Here is a 21686-nt window from a genome sequence, read left to right on the forward strand (position 1 = left end):
CACCTCCCTAGGAGAACTAAGTTCCAACATGGGACAACTAAGGGTGGAGCATCAAGAACACTCCATTCTCCTCCATGAAATTAGAGAAGATCAAAGAATCATGAGAGAGGAGCAACAAAGACAAGGAAGAGACATTGAGGAGCTCAAGCACTCCATAGGATCTTCAAGAGGAAGAAAGAGCCGCCATCACTAAGGTGGACCCGTTCTTTAATTTCCTTGTTCTTTATTCTTCTGTTTTTCGAATTTTAATGCTTTATGTTTATCCATGTTTGTGTCTTGTGATCATTAGTGTCTTAGTGTCTATGCCTTAAAGTTATGAATGTCCTATGAATCCATCACCTTTCTTAAATAAAAACGTGCTTAATGAAAAGGAAAAGAATTGCATGAATTTGAATTTTATAACAGTTTAATTATTTGATGTGGTGGCACACTTTTGTTCTTGAATGTATGCTTGAACAGTGCATATGTCTTTTGAATTTGTGGTTCATGAATGTTGGCTCTTGAAGGAATGATGAAAAAGGAGACATGTTACTGAGGATCTGAAAAATCATAAAAATGATTCTTGAAGCAAGAAAAAGCAGTGAATACAAAAAAAAAAGAGGAAGCAAGCGAAAAAAAAAATTTAGAAAACCGAAAAAAAAAAAAGGAAAACCGAAAAAAAAAAGAAAAGAAAAAAAAAGAGAAGGAATAAAGTTGTGATCCAAGGCAATAAGAGTGTGCTTAAGAACCCTGGACACCTCTAATTGGGGACTTTAGCATAGCTGAGTCACAATCTGAAAAGGTTCACCCAATTATGTCTGTGGGCAGTATGTATCCGGTGGTAATACTGGAAGACAGAGTGCTTTGGGCCACGGCCAAGACTCAATAAGTAGCTGTGTTCAAGAATCATCATATTTAACTAGGAGAATCAATAACACTATCTGGATTCTGAGTTCCTAAAGAAGCCAATCATTCTGAGTTGAAAAGGATAGAGTGAGATGCCAAAACTGTTCAGAGGCAAAAAGCAAAAAGCCCGCATCTAATTAATACTGATCTTCATAGATGTTTTTGGAATTCATTGCATATTCTCTTCTTTTATCTTATTTGATTTTCAGTTGCTTGGGGACAAGCAACAATTTAAGTTTGGTGTTGTGATGAGCGGATAATTTATATACTTTTTGGCATGTTTTTAGTATGTTTTGGTGTGATCTAGTTAGTTTTTAGTATATTTTTAGTTTTTTAGTTAAAATTCACTTTTCTGGACTTACTATGAGTTTGTGTGTTTTTCTGTGATTTCAGGTAGTTTCTGGCTGAAATTGAGGGACCTGAGCAAAAATCTGATTCAGAGACAAAAAGGACTGCAGATGCTGATTGGCGCGCTCTCAACGGCGTTGGAAAGTAGACATCCTGGGCTTTCCAGCAATATATGTAGTTCATACTTTGCCCAAGATTTGATGGCCCAAACCGGCGTTCAAAGTCACCTCAAGAAATCCCAGCGTTAAACGCCGGAACTGGCACCCAAATGGGAGTTAAACGCCCAAACTGCATAAAAGCTGGCGTTTAACTCCAAGACAGTCTCTACACGAAATTGCTTCATTGCTCAGCCCAAGCACACACCAAGTGGGCCCGGAAGTGGATCTTTGTCATTTACTCATTTCTGTACACCCTAGGCTACTAGTTATCTATAAGTAGGACCTTTTACTATTGTATTAGTAGACTTGGTAGCTATCTTCTAATTTATGCTATCTTAGATCATTTGGGAGGCTGGCCATTCGGCATGCCTAGACTTGTTCTTATGTATTTTCAACGGTGGGTTTTCTACACACCATAGATTAGGTGTGGAGCTCTGCTGTACCTCGAGTATTAATGCAATTACTATTGTTCTTCTTCTATTCATTCCGCTGTTCTTTGTCCAAGATATCACTGTTCTTCAACATGATGAAGGTGATGATTGACGCCCATCACCATTCTCACTCATGAACCTGAGGCTTAGTGAATATCTCTTGGATTCTTTAATCGGAGTCTTTGTGGTATAGGCGAGAAACTGATGGCAGCATTCAAGAGAATCCGGAAGGTCTAACCTTGTCTGTGGTATTCTGAGTAGGATTCAATGACTGAATGACTGTGACGTGCTTTCAAACTCCTGAGGGCGGGGCGTTAGTGAGACGCAAAAGAATCACAGGATTCTATTCCGGCCTGATTGAGAACCGACAGATGAATTCCACTATGACCGTGACAGGGGCATATGCAATCGCTTTCAATGAGAGGATGGGAGGTAGCCACTGACAATGGTGAAACCCTACACGAGCTTGCCATGGAAAGGAGTAAGAAAGGATTGGATGAAGGCAGTAGGAAAGCAGAGAGACGGAAGGGAAGGCATCTTCATGCGCTTATCTGAAGTTCCTACCAATGAATTACATAAGTATCACTATCTTTATCTTTTATGTTTTATGCGTTCATCACCATCATACATTTGAGTTTGCCTGACTAAGATTTACAAGATGACCATAGCTTGCTTCAATAGCAACAATCTCCGTGGGATCGACCCTTACTCACGTAAGGTATTACTTGGACGACCCAGTGCACTTGCTGGTTAGTTGTGTGAAGTTGTAGTGATCACAATTTCGCGCACCAGTTACATCAACAGAAATATTAATGACTACGCAGGTATGTATGTCAAATTGAAATAGAGAAGGCCTAGTATAGTACCTGGATGCCAATGGCCAGCTCGACTCATCATATCCTGCAGGCCTAAACCGAGGAAAGCGCCAAAAGATCCAAGACTGGAGTAGCTGAAGCGGGCCCGCTAACTTGACAACATGTCTGTTCGCCACTCGGCACATGCACCGGTACAACCAAGCCAGTGCGGCAGAACCCCAGCTGTATGTACCCAGCTCCTCCAGTCTAGCTACGTACGGAAGCCATCTGATGTGAATCCGGTTCCCTGACTTGTCCGCAAACAGCTGCGTGCCCAACAACATCATGATGTACGCACGGGCATACCGGCGCACAGTCTCATCATCTGCATCCTCAGGGCACTCCCGAAGGTCTCCTGAAACCAGCTGCAGTTCACTGCGTACTTCTGAACCTGGCTGGGAGGAGGTATAACTCCGAGCAACTCCTGGAACCAGACCCAGGCTGGACGGCCAACCTCGATATATATGGAACTCGGACAGCACCCGCTCACGTAACGGCCGTCGACTGGCAAACCCAGCTGGTTATGCCACGTCCTGGAGTGTGATGGTGCACTCTCCGAACGGCATATGGAACGTGTGCGTCTCTGGACGCCATCGCTCTACGAAGCATAACAAGGGCCTCGTCTAGCCGGAACCATCGGTCGTTCAGCCTTGCAAGATGGTATAGACCTGCCATCTGCAAGTACGGAAACGTATCTGTCATCAAGTCGCATGCCCTGCTGCCGCGCATGCTCCTAATGCATCGCTGGGGCTGCTCACAAAATGAAACGCTCAGTTAGAACCGGCTTAAAATCCAACCACAACCATAAGCAGCACGATAAATCATCAACATACCGTTCTGCTAAATAAGACCGCATAACATTACATGAAAGATAAGCAACTGGAAAACAAATCACCAACATAAAACCACTAACGGAAATCACCTACCATAAACCACTAACATAAACCGTTTGCATAAACCACTCGCAAAAACCGCTAACACAAACCACCAACATAAACCACTAACGTAAACCACTAGCATAAACCACTAACTTAAACCGCTAACTTAAACCACTAACATAAACCATCTACATAAACCACCAACAAAAACCACTAGCATAAACCGCTAACTTAAACCACTAACATAAACCACTAACATAAACCACCAAGAGATACCACTAACTTAAACCACTAGCATAAACCAATAACTTAAACCGCTAACTTAAACCACTAACATAAACCACTAACATAAACCACCTACATAAACCACTAACATAAACCACTAACATAAACATAAACCACCTACATAAACCACTAACATAAACAACTAACATTAACCACTAACATAAACCACCATCTAACCCACATGCAAAACCACTAAGCCACAAATACCGCTAGAATAAAAATTATTTCCATACTAACCTCCTCGTTGATGACCCCGGCTATATGACTCCGTCCAAGCGATATAACCGTGCCGGATCGTCCCCCATGAGCAGAGTATTCCGTTCAGCTATTATTAGGAGAGAATCTCGGTCGTTTTCTCTAAGATTTTGTGGGGCAGGGGGGAGGAATAATAGTTCGAATGAGGTGATTCGAACTCCTTATATAGCCGAACCATGGTAATTCGAACCACCTTGGTTCGATTTATGAAGGATCTCTCCAAGGGTAATTCGAACCAACTTGGTTCGAATTATATGCAACGCACAATTGGCCGTAGTTCGAACTAGCCTAGTTCGAATTACGTTGGACTTGAAGTTCGAACCACCTTGGTTCGAATTACATTGAAATCTGCACTCCTAATTCGAACCACCCTGGTTCGATTTATTCTAATTCCTAGTTCGAACCGTCCTGGTTCGAATTACATAAAAATCGAGTCTGGCTTATTTCTGAAACAATTTTCAGTTTGGCGTAATTAGGTTACACCATTCTTCTTGTGGCTTAATTAAGTTTTTTACCCTATTTTATATAAAGATATAATTATTTAAAATTCTAGAGCCGAAACCGCTATTCATCACCTTAGCATTCGTCAAGTTGTTGAATAAGATCATTAGTAATTATTTATTAACTATCTTTTATATATATATATATATATATATATCTCAAAAAAAAACTATAAAACCCAAAAAAAAACTATAAAACCATATATATTTTTCTTATTAGCTAAAGAAAATTCAAATTGGGTTGCTATCAAATAATTAATTGTTACCAATGTCATAGAAGCCTGCTTTTATATAAGCAGCCACGTCAGCAACAGCCTGAAGTCCAGAGGAACATATTCTATTGACAGTTCGGACGGGCACAGTCTCTGCAACAATATTAGAGGAGGGATTCGTTTATTATCAATAATTACACTCGAATTTAAGCTTTTTAAATACATAGGAGCTCAAATTAAATCATCTGTTTTATCTATTAAAAAATCTACGTGGATACTAAATAAGTTATCAAATTAATTATTATAAATTTAATTAATTTTTAATATATATTTTTATTCTAATATATATTATATAATTTTTTATGTATACGTATGGCTATTATATATGAATAATATTAGAATAAAATTTAAAATTTTTAATTAAAATATATAATAATTTATAACTAATATTATTATTATTATATATTTAATAAATAAAAAATAAATTAATAAATATGTTTGTGTTTATATATATAAAAAGATAGACCAGGGAAACCAGCGTAGAAGGCTGCCAATCTGCATTCAACAAGTTTGTCAGCTCCAGGAGCCAACACTGTTCCAACAACTATGTCTCCAACTTCACTTGCCTTCACATTTGTTTTCTCTATTACTGCCTGTCTCACATGTCATGAAATAATGATGCTTAGAATGTGAAAGAAGACTTCTTATTAAGGACCAAAAAGAAAACAGCAATAAAGAAATTAACAGGTGGATTTTATATATATTAATTGTGTAAAATATTTTACAAAATTATTTAATTAAATTTGTTATTTTAAATAATTTTTTATATAATTAGTGTAAAAGCAAAAAAGTAACTCAATATATTTATTAATATGATCATAAATAATTAAATATTTGTGTAAAATTTAGTATGTACAAAAGAATCAATTATTATTATTATTATTATTAAAACCTACTATAAATGAAGCATGAGAATTAAATTTTGGCAAACAATTATTTGATCATGCATGGAATTTACCTTCAAAACTGAAGCAAGTAGGTCATCCGGAGGGGTATCCTTGAAGCCACCACGCTTTGCTTTGCAAATAGCAGTTCGGTATGCACTAATATTTATAATTGTTTTTTATAGCCTCATTAGTAATTAACCTTAACCATATAGGTCGTTATCAATAATGTCTCTCTTAATATTAAAAGACCGAAATGAAAAATTCAAAACAATGCCCTTTTCAATATTAAATTCAAATTCTAATACAATCAAATAATCTAATTTTTTACGGGTATATGTCTTTTTTGAGTTAATCCTAAAATGTTGTTTTAGGTGTATAATTTTTTAATTTTAAATGTATATATATAATTGTATATATATATATAATTATTATTAGAGAAAGTGTTTGAAACTAATATTTTACAATCAACGTTACAATTAATATTCAATACAAAGAAAGAAAATATCTAAAAAATTAAAACTCTTAAAAATAAAAACATTTAAAATTTAAACTTAGCAAAAGTTCATCTTTAATAGATTTCATAATTAAATTTGTTTAGCAACCTGATATAATATTGATTAAAATTGATTATTGTAATGTTAATTTTTCTAACATTACTCTTATTGTTAACTCATTTTTGTCGTTTCCTCCTCATCAACAAAATCATTATAAGCCAATAAACTATAATTCATATAACAATTTTTTTTTTCACCTAAAAATTTTGAGTTCGAAATTTACTCTTAGTTTAAAAAAAAAAAAAAACAAGACCATTATAAACTTACGCTATGATAACCACATCATTATCATCATTTTCAGATGCATCAGTTTTCCCATATGAAGATTTGCCAGCAACACAGGCTGAGGCCTAATAAGAAATTTGAAATTGGTCGAAGGAAAGAGATCAGAGTAGTGTAAGAAGACGAGAGAAATTTTATTTGAAGATGAGAATAAAACATGTACATAAACTGAAAAATTTTAACACCGCATACCGGCGGCATTCATTATTTTTCTGTTTATGGAAATCATCTCTAAAATAAAAGTAACCTGGCATGCATGTTAATTAATTCTTAAAATAATTAATATAAGTTACCATATACTATTATGCAATATTTCAACTTTTTTCAAAGCTGAAACCTTTTGGACATGCATGTCTCCATTTGTGAACATTAAGACATAATAATAGGTAAATAAACTTACTGAGAGATGAGTGGATTGAAGATGAAAAGATGAATGTGACGGATTTTGTTGTAGATGTTTAAGCAAAACTCTCTGTCTATCAATTGCTTTCTCCATATTTGAACACCTTCTATTGCTGACTTTTTCGGAAAGAAAAAGTTATATATAACAAATAATACAGAAGAGGAGTTAACTTATAGGATACTTTAAATATGCCAATTCATTTCAGAATTTACAATGTAATTTTCACATGGAAAGATCACTATTGACCAAAATAAAAATATGCAAACCAGTTCAAATTAATTAATTAAGAACTACCTGTAAAAAGAGCATACTATTAATACACGTTTTGCACATAATAAGATGAAAATTAAAGGTGATTATATTATTGTTTTGTCTAAATACATATGATTCAAAGTTTCCGGCTTGATAACTGCTTATATAATTTATTCAATTTAATTTGGATGTATCCAAGCTTTTTTTTCTATAGTATATTTTTCAATTCCGTTTAATAAGAATTAATTTGTTGTGGATTAGTGTTTAATTTAAAAATTTATAGTTGATTAATAGGTTATTATATATACATAGTGAAATTTAAATTATCAATATTTACTTAAACGAATTAGTAAGTTAATTATTAGACTAACCTAAATTAGTTAGATAGATCGATGCAGTTCAAAGATAACATTTTCAAGGCTAAATTATTTTTTCCGTTTACTTAACTTTAGGTCAATTATTGTTTAATTGGGGCATGTTTAATTAGTACGTTAGTAGTATTTTTAAGCGTGTGCTCTCATTTATGAAGATTATTTGTCAACTTGTTTTTTTAATTATTAGGAGGTGCATACAGTTGAAAATATTCTAAATAAATTTGCACTTTATTAATATTAAATTAACGACTAATATAAACTTATATTTTAATAAAAGCATCTAATTTTGTCCTTTTATTAACTGAGACTTCCAATTTTTTAAATATTTTTTCTGTTTTAATATTTCAATTTGTCCTCATAATCACCTTCTTATCACCTACATATATGGGTTCTACGGAGCTCACCTCATCAAAGTGGCATTTCTCCCCTTACTGTTTTGAATTCAGGTTCTTGAGTCTTGACTAGTTCAATCATGTATAAATTTTTTAGGTTCATATGGATAGCTAAGTAAATATGATTTATTATTATTATTATAATATTATTCTTTAAGACGAGACTGAAATAGTCATTTAGTAAAAAAGATAAAGAGCACATACCTACCATTTTGGTTATCAAAATCTAAGTCTTTTTTTTCTAATTAATGAAAAATTATCGCTGAAAGATAAGTTGAGTTATTATGTCTACATAGTACATATTAAAAACTAATTTAAAAGTTCTATATTCATGTAATTTTTTCATTTAAGTTATCCAAATAACTTCAATCAGACGCACCTCCTCAACCTTCTTACACGTTTGTTATACACGCGCCTTATATAACGTATATAACGTAAACCTTTTGCTGCGTGATAAACATTTTTCAATGTAAACTTTTCTCGATGTAAACCTTGTTCTCTTCTCGCGTTTTCCTTCTTCTTTTTCTTCCTTCTTCATCCTTTTCTTCTTCTTTTTCAACCTAATAAAATTTGTCGTTCTCCTTTGTTCGCATTTTTCTTCTTTGCTCGCATTCTTCATTATTGATCTGTATTAAATTCAACATAATAAAAATGGAAACAATGAATGATTCAACTTCAAATCAGTTGAATGAGATTATTACGTTGAGACAGCTAGGAAATAATTGCTGCATGCTACCACAATAATCTTAAACACTGAACAAAGTAAAAGGAGGCCACCAAACCGAACAATATTCATCTGGTGAATCAAAATCACAAACACCACCGAACCGAACAATGTTCATGTGGTGAATAAATAGTTATCAACTTTCAATAAAAAAGAATAGTATTTCTCCTCCTCTTCCTCCTCTTCATTCTTTTTTTAAATTCGCGCACATAGGTTCTTCCTCTGCTTCTTTTTCTTTGCGCACGCAGATTCTTCTTCTTCTTCGATATAATCATCTCCAACAACACCAACATTTTGCTCAGTTAAGTGGAGTTGCTCATTTTGATTCACTTGATTGTTAATATGTTCATTTGAGTCCTTATGCATGCAGAAATGTTTTTCTTACTGATTGAATGCTTATCACGTTTATTCAGCACATGATTGGTGTTCGGTTCAGTGGTGTTGACCATTTTGGTTCACCTGATTGTTATGTGTTCAGTTAACTTCTTTTGCACGGAAAAATTCTATTCTTGATGATTGAATATTTATGACGTTTTATTCATCACATGAATGTTGCTCGATTAAGTAGAGTTGCTCATTTTGATTTACTTGATTGTTAGTGTGCTCAATTGAGTCCTTGTGCATGTAGAAATATTTTTCTTGATGATTAAATATTTATGACGTTTTATGCAGCACATGAACAGGGACGGTTCCAAGTATATTGCTGTGGGGACAAGCGTCCCCACTACAATTTAGAATTTTTTTGAGTAGTATATGATAATAATATTTATTTGCCCTCATTAGATTATTAAATTTGACCCCACAATAAATTTTTACTCAACTTTTGGTACTTAATCGTCAATTTAAAAGTTTTATATTAGATATTCGTTAGAATGATTAATTCTCAGATTTAAACGAAATTAGTGTTCTTTTTTAAAAATTAACTCAAAAAAATATTATTTATCTTCTTTTTAAATTAGCTTTAATTTTTGCGTAGTAACTATATTAATTGAAAGAACTTTTTTAACTATGAATATCAATAAGAGTCAGCTTCTAATTGTGTTGGAAAGTGAATTTTTAAATAATTGTTTAGTAATATATATGAAAAGAGAGAAAGCTTGATGGTAGTATTAAGAGAAAAATTACTTAATTTTTTAAAAATATAAAACCTAAAAGAATAAAATTTTAAATTATATATATTATTTAAATTACTATTTTAGTGTTTTAATTTGTATATTAGATATTTTGAAGGCTAATCATACTTTATAATAACAAAATATAATCATAACAATAATCATGCTATATGTACATAAAAAATAATTATTTGTAAATATATATTAAAATATAAAATACACATTAAAAATAAGTTAAATAATACATGTATTTATACATAGATATATAGTGGTTAATAGATAATTTAATATTTAATTTTTTATATACACATATTATTTTTATTATAACAATTATTATCATGTTATATCAATTTTGCCCCCACTATCAAAATTTTCTAGATCCGTCACTACACATGAATGATGTTCGGTTCAGTGGAGTTGGCCATTTCGCTTCATTTCTGTTCTACACAATTCAAAACACCTCCTCCTCACCTTCTACTGCATCTTCACCAGAGAGAAAAAGAGGAAAAGACCAAAAAAAAAAAAATACAGCAACAATAACAACAAAAGAATAAAGATAAGGAGAAAACACGTGAAGAAGAAGGAACGCGAAAAAGAATGAGGAGAATGAGGAGGAGGAGGAAGGCGAATCTCTGTTGCTGTTTTGGTTCGTTTCTAGTTGTTCCTTGCCAAATCTTCTTGCGATTCTTCTCCAATAGTGGTTTTCGCAGAGAATGTGACTGAAGTTTAAGTGATTTTGAGAGAGATTCGAAGAGAATGAGCAGTTTCGTGTTGAGGAAGAAGTAACGTTTTTTCATAATAAGCGCGAAGTAACAAAGGATTTTCAGACGCGTGTTTTCACTCATCATTAATGTACGTGACTCTATTTGGGATTGGACCAACTTGTTTATATGGTTATATAGATGTGTAGCACGCCCCTTTAATAAAACTATATTATTTTTTCAAGTAGTTTATTAAATTGGCTTTTAAAAGATAGTTTTCAGTTTTCTAAAAGTTGTAAAATCTATATTTAACAAATTAAATTAAAAACACTTTTTAATAAAAACCAATAATAATTATATAATAAAATAATTTTTAAAATTAAAAAAATCATAATAAACATAAATATAACTATAAATTTAAATATTTATTAATATATGAAATTATCCTAATTTTAATAAGTACAAACTAATTTTTTTTAAAAAATACTTTCTTAAATGTTTTCAAAAACTCATTTTTAAAAATTGCATGTATAAATACATAATTTTTTTTAATTTATGAAACACAAAATGAGCATTTTTTTTCTAAAAGAAAAAACACATATACCTATTTAAAAGGTATTACCAAAACCAGTTTAAAGGATTGTCTTGGTAGGATAATCTGAAATTTAGCGTATTTCAAATATATAAAAAAATAAATTTGTAATTAAATTTCCTTTAATTTTAATTTTTTGTTGTTTGGTTAAAGTAATTATATTAATTTTAATTTTAAAATATTTTTTTTAGAAAAAATAGTTAAATTATTTTTAGGTCACGATAATTAACAATCCACATAAACATAACTATTAAATTTTACATACTAAATTGACTAAAGAATATAACACATGTATGGATTCATCATTGTTTATTATCATAAATGATTTAATTGATATTTTTTATTTCAAAAACTAATTAGTTTAAAATCAAAACCATCAAAACTCTAATTTTCAATCTAATACTATTCTTAGTGGTAACATATAAAGCTCCTCAATCCTAAATTATTATCTTCAACATAAAAACAATCATAAATTCAATAAAGAATCAATGAATAATAACTGTGATAAAAAAAAAGTAAAAAACATCCAAAATTCGTCAAGCAAAATAATAAAGAGTAAGCTAGTTTCGAATATATTTAAAGATATTCTTATCAATAAAGACTCCTAAAATTACAACTAACATAAATCGAAGAGCTACATTCATAGCGTGTATGCTTAAAGTATCTCAGAAAAAGATGGATTCACAGTAAATTTTTTTTAATTTTTTGAAAAGTTGTTGGTGAAGATGTGTTTACAGCAATTCAAAATTTCTTTCATAGTGGCCATACTCAAGAACTTCAATCACACTTAAATTTGTCTCATACTAAAGATCTCAAACGCAAATAAGATGATTCAAGTAAGATTTATTAGCTTGTCTTCAATTATTTACAAGATAATTTCAAAAATTATGGTGCATAAATTACAAGGAATAATAAATAAGATTATTAGTGCGAATCAAAATGCCTTTCTTAAAGGGCGCCTCATTTCACTACAACATTTTGGGTCTATGGTCACGGTTTTTTTTGTCACGGTAAAAAACCGTGACCATAGACCCTCTATGGTCACGGTTTTTTAGGGTGACCAAAAAAAAAAGCTATGGTCACGGTTTTTTTGGAAAGGGTGACCATAGAGTACCTATGGTCACGGTTTTTTAAAAAATGGTGGCCTAAAAGGGTCTATGGTCACGGTTTTGAGGGGTGACTTAAAGGGGTCTATGGTCACGGTTTTTTACAGTGACCAAAAAGGGTTTATGGTCACGGTTTTTCAAAAGAGGGTGACCTAAAAGGGTCTATGGTCACAGTTTTTTGGGGTGGCCTAAAAGGGTCTATGATCACGGTTTTGGGGGTGACCTAAAGGGGTCTATGGTCACGGTTTTTTACAGTGACCAAAAAGGGGCTATAGTCACGGTTTTTCAAAAAAGGGTGATCTAAAAGGGTCTATGGTCACGGTTTTGGGGGTGGCCTAAAAGTGTCTATGGTCACGGTTTTAGGGGGCCTAAAGGGGTCTATGGTCACGGTTTTAGGGGTGACCTAAAGGGATTTATGGTCACGGTTTTTTACAGTGACCAAAAAGGGGCTATGGTCACGGTTTTTCAAAAAAAGGTGACCTAAAAGGGTCTATGGTCACGGTTTTGGGAGGTGACCTAAAGGGGTCTATGGTCACGGTTTTGGGGGGTGGCCTAAAAGGGTCTATAGTCACAGTTTTGAGGGGTGACCTAAAGGTGTCTATAGTCACGGTTTTTTACAGTGACCAAAAAGGGTCTATGGTCACGGTTTTTTGGAAGGGTGACCTAAAAGGGTCTATGATCACGGTTTTGAGGGTAACCTAAAGGGGTCTATGGTCACGGTTTTTTACAGTGACCGAAAAGTGTCTGTGGTCACGATTTTGGGGAGTGACCTAAAGTGGTCTATGGTCACAGTTTTAATCATTTGAGTTTAAATTAATTAAGATTTTTATGTATTTTTTATAATTTTAAATATTTTATCTTTTAAAGATTTTAATAATTAAAAACTAATAATAATTTATATGATTTATTTTAAATATTAAAATTTTAAATTTAATTTTATAAATAAAAAATTAAGTTGAATACTATTAATTTTAAATTAAAAAAAGATTTAAAACTTAATAACATAAAAAATAATTTAATAACTTAATAATGGAAGTGTTATATAATTAAATTTAAGAAATTTCTATTATGAATAAATTATGGTTCATTTATTAAATTGAGTTTTTAGAGTTAGAGATTAATTTATTAAGAATAATTAAATAGAAAAATAATGAAAGGTCATATAATTTAATTTAGGTAATTGATATTTTAAATTTAACCATATTTTATAAAATGTAATTAGTATGTTTACTTTATAATTTAAATTAAAAATAATTATTTGAACTCAATAATATCTTGATAAATAAAATCTTGTGCATTTTAAAAGCAATCTTTATAGTATTATATTTAATTTCTGAATTATTATTTTATCTCAAATATTTTATAAAATTGTTATATTACTTGTATATATTTTTCTCTAATCCTAAAATTTCTAATAAAAACCTTAATATCCCCAAATTTCCCCATTTGTGCCCTAAACCTATGAATACACATATACAGAAGAAAAGAAAGGGGGAAGAAACGAGAAACAGGGGAAGCTTGAAGGGGATGAGGGAGAAAAGAAGAGAGGGAGGAGGAAGGAATGGCGCCGGTTGAGACCTCACCGCCGTCGCCGTTGCCATCGTTGCACGAGAAGGGAGAGGCTTGCAGTGGAGGAGTCGAGAGAGAACCTGACGCGAAGAGAGGACGACGCACGAGAGGGAGACAGAGGTCGCGATGGAGCTGTCCCGCCGCCTACGCCGCGTCCTACCACCGTCGCCGAGCTTTCATAGCCGCCGCGTTTCACCGCCGTTTTGGGTGTCTCCACCACCAAACCTTGGTCGATGCTACTGCCACTGTACGCGAGTGGAAGAGGAGTGATGAGACAGAACACGATTGAGCGAGAGAAAGGGGGTTGTCGTCGCCGCCGGAATTCTTGGGCGCCGCCGTTCATACTTGTCATTTCTCGAGCTCGCCGTCGCTGCGTCTTCAAGGAAAGGGTCTCTCTGGAAGAACTTCCTTCCGCCATTTCCTCCTTGACTCACCTCACTGACATTGCCAACCTCTGTAGTCTTCAAGGCAGGTTGCTAACTTTTTACTATTTTGCTTCTTGTTCATTGCATACTTATCACATCTTAGATCCTACAATAAAATGGAGTTCTACAATTAATATCAGATTCGTCAAAGTACTGAATACTTTAGTCACTTAACAGTGGTTTTGGATTTAAGTTCTGAGTTTGAAAAATTTGGTGGTCCAATTTTGACAATAAGACAAGAGTTATTTGATGAGTTTGGAAAACTCCAAATTAATATTTGTGATGAACAAACATTATTAAAATATTTAATTGTAAAATTATTAGTTCAATCTTCATTAATCATATGTTAATTGATAATTTTGTGATGCAGTTTCTTAATTGGGCCGGAAAACAAAATGTTATTGCAACTGAGCCCATATTTATTTTTGATGAAAGCTTCCTGTGCTTGATCCGAAACCAAACTTACCAGGAAAGCAAATGCTTTTAGTGGGCCAAAATTCAATAGCCCAATGTGTTTTATGCATGCTATGGTCCGAAAGGAAAATGATATTGGGCCAAAATGAAATCTATTGCTACCAAGCCCAATGTTGGTGAATGTTTCCATGCTTTATCCGAATCCATGAAGCAAATGAAAAGCCTAAATGCTTCCAACGGATTCCATTTCATTATTTTGAAGGATTTGAAATTTAATTCACTAGCATGGGGAACATGAGAGAGAAAGTGTGATTGACATGATGGTGATCATAATGCTACACGCCACTCTAAGCTAGGGAAGTTGGACTTTAATTTCACTTTGTTATTACCCATTAGATTGTGTTCAAACTTATCTCTCCTCTCTCTTATCTTTGCTTCTCTTCTTCGGTTATTACACAGGAAGCCATGGAAGCTACTTGGAGCTACCGAAAGGAAAGGAAAGCAAGCCTAAAGACCATCGAGTTGATGGCACGAAAAAGAAAAAGAAAAGTATGCTGTGGCTGAGATTATCACCTAATCTGGTAAGATTTGGTGAGGTAATCTCGGATCCTTCATACTCAAAAAGAAGGATGAAGATTCGGCCAGCAAGGAAGATCTTTGGAGGCATGGCTTGTCTTTGATTCTGCTCAACCACCACAGGAAGTAGCTGGAGTGGCGAAGTGATGGTTGAGGCAGAGATTGAAGCAGATGAAGTCATCATCATCATGAAGCATCAAGGGCCAGAAATCCATCTTGGAGAGGAAGCCAAGGATGGAGCGCTCGGATTGATGAAGAGTGATGACCAAGGAAGGACTAGAGGTACTTGCATGTTGGTTTTTGCATGAGATACCTCTTCTCTCTTTGTGGCCGAACTGTTTTTGTTGTGAAGGAAAAGAAGCTGAGCTCGGGTTTGTGTATTAAACTGTGAAGGCTTCACTTCTCTATAAAAGAAGTGAACAGTCATGGTTTGATTCAAGGAGTAAGATTTGAGAGTGCAAGGCACAGAGTTCTTAGAGCTACCTAAGCTAGCAGTTCTTCTTCTCCTTCAATGTTTTCTGTTTTGTAATTTTTCTGTTTAATTTTGTCATGTCTTGAGTCTCATGGAAAAAGGCAAACAGTGAGGTTTGTATGAAAAAGCCATAGAGCGAAAAAAGGTAGAGAGTGCAAAATTAAAAGTAAAAGCCATAGATGTCTTAGAGTTCCTTTGTACATCTGTGTTGTATTTCATGATTCTGGGAATCCCCTTGTAAGTTGGGTTAGCACTTTACAAGTTGTAATCTGGATGATTATAGTGAAATTCCATCATTGTTGTGATGGAGACTGGATGTAGGCTGCACTGCACTTAGCAGCTGAACCAGGATATATCTGGGTGTTATCTTCTCTCTCTTCCTACTTCAACTCTGTTTTTACTATTCAGATGAAAAATAAAAAATGTCTCGTGTCAAGTGACGAGACAAAATGAAAATGTCTCGTGGCTAGGGACGAGCCAAAAACAGAAAAGTTTCCTCTAAGTCCAGCAAGTGTTAGCAAGCGAAAAGGGGGCTAAGATTCAACCCCCCCTTCTCTTAGCCACTGAAACCATCATTATTGATTTTGTTATCATTTAGCTATTTTATTATTGATTTTGTTGAAATTATTGCCTTCAATTTAAATCGTTAGTACACAATTACACAATTTGATGCAAAAGTTTTCCAGCTTCCTCACTTTTTGATTTATTGCTCTTCTTCTTTTAGGTCCATTTGTTCTACATAGTGTGCTTGCTCCAGTACTGGGCCTACCACTTAACCAAAAAGCAGCTGCAGAAGCAGAGAGAATTTTGATATAGGTGAGTTAAATTAAATTAGAAAGAAATTAAATTAAATTTACAACTTAAAGCATATTTCCAGGTTGTATAATATTAGTTTGCATTGAGTTGAAGCTTGCCTAAAATCAAGTTCCTATGAGCATACGTGATGGAAATTTGTGCAAATCAAAGTGGCCATATAGCCTTAAGTTTTGAATGAATAAAATTAAATGTAATGATGATTAGAGAGTGCATGTTAGAGACAAGTGCCTTGTAGCTACTCATATTAATTATCCTAGGAAAACTGCCTTGCAAAATGTTAGTTTGTCTCGTGATACTTCATTTTAATTTGACAGGTTTTGGTAGAGCAAAAGTCATTTACAAGGGTTATCATACTGAACAGGACAAGACAATTGAATGCCCTCTCTTTTTATATGGTACAGTAATCCACTATGATGTTGCACAATGTATTATCATCTGAAATTAAACACTTATTTATAGGGCAATAACTTGCTGAAATGCTTTTTCTGATAAATGGTTTTCACTCAAATGTTACTAGAAACACTTGAACCTTTGAGTTGAGCTTTCTTTTTAAAATTATCATCTTTGATTGTTAAATTTTTTAATAGACTTGTAAGTTATAATTTTTTCTAACCTTTTATCAATTAATTTGATGTGGCAGAATGGGGATTCCAGCCATGTTTTGAGGATCTTTGACGAGGCGGCACAAGCTATGCAATTGGTTCGAAACTCAAAGCTTGAGCTGCAGAATTCTACTGCACTTGGGGAAACCACCCTTTCATCAATACATGGGCAAAGGGAACGCTTGAAGGTATTTTCATTCTTTCCTTGCCTTCCTTTCATACATTTAATACGATGATGATATACCTGATCGATGGCTAAAAAGATATAAAAGATAGGATCAACAAACACTTAGATTAAAACTATTGTTTATATTTAGCTATAATCTCCTTTTTTTATTATCTGTTATGAATGTTAGATTATATGTATTAGTATATTTTTTGAACTTTCACGAAAACAACTAGTTTTTGAAAGATGTTTAATGGAACGGCATAACAAGTTTGAAACAGACATCTCATTTACTTTTTGTATATATATAGTTGTCAAAACTGTTGTTTACATAGCACTCTTGAAGAAATAGTTCATTTTCTTCAAAATTTCATTTGTGACTAATAAGTTGGTTCTGAACAAGTGTAACTTCTATCCCTTCTTTGGTGAAAAGCTAAATTTAAAATGTTGCTTTAGATTTTGTTTCTAGCAATGCTAACACTAAATTTCTGCAGAGTGCTCATAGGAAAGCATTGGATATGCTGAACACAGTGGGGATGCCAAATTTAGTTTTGAGGCTAGCTGCGATGTGCTAAACAAAGTGCTGAACACAGTGGGGATGATATGAAGAAAACATTTTCCATAGTAATATGAGATGAGATGGGTCTCATATATATATATATATATATATATATATATATATATATATATATATATATATAATATATATTTGATGTGTTATGTATTTTACTTGTAATGAATAAATTACACTGTATTTTTATTTGTGTTGTTGGACTAAAAACATATTTAGTTTATAATATAAATTTTATGATTTAGATTTTTGAGTTTCTATTTTAGATTTATTTTGATTATCATAAATTTTGGATGTGATTATTATGCTTTAAAAAAATAAATCTCATAAAATAAAGTAGGCTATGGTCACGGTTTTAAGGAGGGGTGACCATAGAGGCTATGGCCACAGTGAAAAACCGTGACCATAGATAGGGCTATGGTCACGGTTTTAAGGAGGGTGACCATAGAGTCTATGGCCACGGTGAAAAACCGTGACCATAGATAGGACTATGGTCACGGTTTTAAGGAGGGGTGACCATAGAGGCTATGGCCACAGTGAAAACTGTGACCATAGATAGGGCTATGGTCACGGTTTTAGGTGGGGTGACCATAGAGTCTATGGCCACGGTTAAAACCGTGACCATAGATAGGGCTATGGTCACGGTTTTAATAAAGGGTGACCATAAAGGCTATGGCCACCGTGAAAACCGTGACCATAGCCTTATCTATGGTCACGGTTTTAAGGAGGGGTGACCATAGCCGTGACCATAGATAAGGCTATGGTCACGATTTTTTACCGTGACCATAGATTAACCTATGGTCACGGTAAAAAAACGTGGCCTAAAGTGTCAAATTTTGAAAATTGAAATAGTGACCATAAAAACCGTGACCATAGCTCAAAAAACCGTAACCATAGACCTATGGCCACGAGAGAATAGGCCACGGTAAAAAACCGTGACCATAGGTCCAAAACCGTGACCATAGATCTATGGTCACCCTTTTTACTAGCTATGGTCACGGTTTTTTACCGTGGCCATAGGCCTTTTTTTTGTAGTGTTTCTAACAACATTCTTATTGCACATGAATGTATACACTATTTAAAATGCAAGAAGAGAGGCTCTGAGTTTGAAATGGCTATAAAGCTTGACATGAGTAAAACGTACGATAGAATTGAATGACACTTCCTGTGATATATTATGGAGAAATTGAATTTCGATTCAAAGTGAATTAACTGGACCAAGGAATTGGTGACTACTGAAAGCATTATGGACCTTCTGGTAAATTATGAAAGTTTTAGTGGTCAGATGGTTAATTTGAAAAAGTCAGCTATATTTTTCAGTCAAAACACGCCTCAACATATGAGACTGAAAATTGCAGGAGCCCTCAATATCAACCACATCGGAGCCCAAGTAAGTATCTCAGGCTTTCTTCAGTTGTTCAGCGTTCCAAAAAAGGAATATTTAGAGCAATTAAAAATAAAGTTCGTAAGAAGGTGCGTAGCTGGAAACGAAATTTGCTTTCCTCGGGTGACAAGCAAGTTCTGATCAAAGCAGTGGGTGAAGCTGTACCTATATACACCCTATCATCTTTTTGGCTACTAGACATGCTACTAAATAAAATTCACAGCATTCTCTTCCAGTTTTGATGGGGACAGCATGGCGACGAACGAAAAATGACATGGATCAAATAGGATACCATGACAAGAGCTAAGAAGGAAGGGGATTAGGGATAAAGGACCTACGAGCTCTAATTTGGTATTTTTAGGTAAATATTGGTAAATCGTTAAACAACGTAATTTTACTCTATTCCAGATACTCAGAGGCATGTATTTTCGCTATAGTAACATTATGAATGCTGAGATAGGCAACGTACCATCTTGGGGTTGGAGAAGTATTCTGAAAGGGCGTAAAATGATCAAAAAAGGCCTAGTTTGGAGAGTTGATTTGGGTAGAAATATCCAAAATTTTCAGGACCCATGACTTGCACCACCGCACCCGTTCAATGTTCTTGTATCTGCAGTCGCAAATCTTCTAACACAGACCCTGTTTTATGTTAAAGACTTGTTGAATGCTGACCAAAGTTGGAACCATGCACTGATAACAGAAGCTTTTTTAGATGGCATTAGTTTTCGTATCCTGTCAATTGAACCAACAGATGAAGATGATAGTATTATATGGCTGTGTAACAAATCTGGTAATTATGAAGTAGCTTCGGGTTACAAGATAGCTTATACTTTTTACCATGCTCCAATTTTTCAGGGCCATAATATATGCATCAACACCAAATTTGAGGGGAGTTACGAGAGATGAAGATACCTCATAAAATCCAAATCTTTAATTCTCTGGAAGTGCTTGCATGAAATGATTCCTGTTTTGCAATTGCTTCACTCCCGCTTTCCAGAGACGTCGAGCGTGTGCTTAAGATGCTCCACTGATGAAGAATCAATCTTCCATATATAGCTTGATTTGATGTCCACTCTCAGCTGCAGTTTGGACCAATAATGGCATCGAGGACCAGATTTGGAGACATGACTCGAGTTTCTTCTTCAATTGGTGGGAGAGAGCTTGTTCCACTTTAGTGACTAATGTCAAAGGTTGGTGAAAGCTTTTCTTAATAGTTATTCTTTGTTGGAATTGTTGGAAAGTAAAAAATCGATTTATCTTTGAGAAAGAAGTGATAATGGCATCAATTGTAGTGGTTGATTCAGCGAAACTAGCTTAATAACTCTAGAATAGTTCAAACAGCTGAATGATTTTGAGTAATAAATGATTTTTTATTTTAATTAATTTTTTTTATCCTTTACCCGTTTAGTGGCTTTTGGAAGATTCTTATTGTTATCATAAGATAGTATGAGGTGGATGTCCATTTTCTATAAGGCTTAAGTTTTCAAAAGGAATTATATTTAATGAAGTTTGAAAATGATATTTATGTATGTCTATAAATAAAAAATCAGATATGAAGTAATAGACACAGTTACAACAATAATATAAATAAATATTCTCTCTTTGTTTTTATATATACTATAATATAAAATATTTTTTTATTTTTTCTCTTCGTATACTACTAATATAATATTAATATATTATCTTTATAATAATATAATAATATTAATAAATACTAATAATAATATTTTTTTATTTATATTTTATTTTATTATCTGTTCTTTATTTATTTTACAATACCTATTTCTATTTCTAAACCTTAGTTGGATGACATTTGTTATTTCTTTTATAATTAATAAATAAGTTATTTTTGAAAAAAGAAAAGACTTGCTGCCGAAGATAACTATTATTTAATTTCGATGTGCCATTTAATTTGTTTGTACCCATCCTCTGGCAATAAGAACTAATAAGCGAATATACTAATGAATTTCCACAAACTAAAATGCACAAAATTAACAACTCAAAATCCCATCATCAATTCAAAAAATAATACGTAAATAAATGAAATCTTTCAAATCCAAATATAGTGCATTTCGGATTTTGGAATGGTTCAAAACAAACATGTCAATTACGAACATCCCAAAGAAAATTAAAATACTCCTTTTAACTATTAAATATAGAAAAATTCTATGATGGTGAAGATAAAAAATTTCAGCACCTAAAAAAATGAACGTAGTTATAGACTTATAGTGCTAAATAAAAACATATCTTTTATAAAGTACAGACTTTGACAATAAAATCTACAACGTTGTCGGTTTGTGTTTTTTTATATTATACGAGTAATGTTAAATTTAATAACGTGATTTTTTTTTCTCTTTTATTAGACATAATTAAATTATTATATTAAATTATCTTTATAATCTAATAAAAGAAATAAATACCTTAATTTTAAAATATCAATCATGCA

At 33.3% G+C, this 21686-nt stretch overlaps 1 protein-coding gene across 2 annotated transcripts in view; it reads right to left on the reverse strand.

Annotated features, from left to right (window-relative positions):
* The window catches only part of LOC130959019 (3-ketoacyl CoA thiolase 1, peroxisomal-like), a 35515-nt gene extending 15005 nt beyond the window's left edge, over window positions 1-20510 (reverse strand). The window contains exons 1-7 of one of the 2 annotated variants that reach the window (XM_057885256.1): window positions 20153-20510; window positions 19710-19972; window positions 6990-7108; window positions 6575-6657; window positions 5825-5909; window positions 5333-5459; window positions 4861-4959 (exon numbers count right to left, since the gene is read on the reverse strand). In XM_057885256.1, coding sequence (XP_057741239.1) covers window positions 4861-4959; window positions 5333-5459; window positions 5825-5909; window positions 6575-6657; window positions 6990-7085 — 490 coding nt within the window. In that variant the 5' untranslated portion in view covers window positions 7086-7108; window positions 19710-19972; window positions 20153-20510. Of the gene's footprint in view, window positions 1-4860; window positions 4960-5332; window positions 5460-5824; window positions 5910-6574; window positions 6658-6989; window positions 7109-19709; window positions 19973-20152 lie in introns of those variants that run through there. The other variant, XM_057885257.1, reaches the window with a different exon arrangement.
* Between the last annotated feature and the right edge of the window lie 1176 nt (window positions 20511-21686).

This window comes from Arachis stenosperma, chromosome 2, assembly GCF_014773155.1.
Source record: "Arachis stenosperma cultivar V10309 chromosome 2, arast.V10309.gnm1.PFL2, whole genome shotgun sequence".
In the NCBI taxonomy this organism is placed as follows: domain Eukaryota; kingdom Viridiplantae; phylum Streptophyta; class Magnoliopsida; order Fabales; family Fabaceae; genus Arachis; species Arachis stenosperma.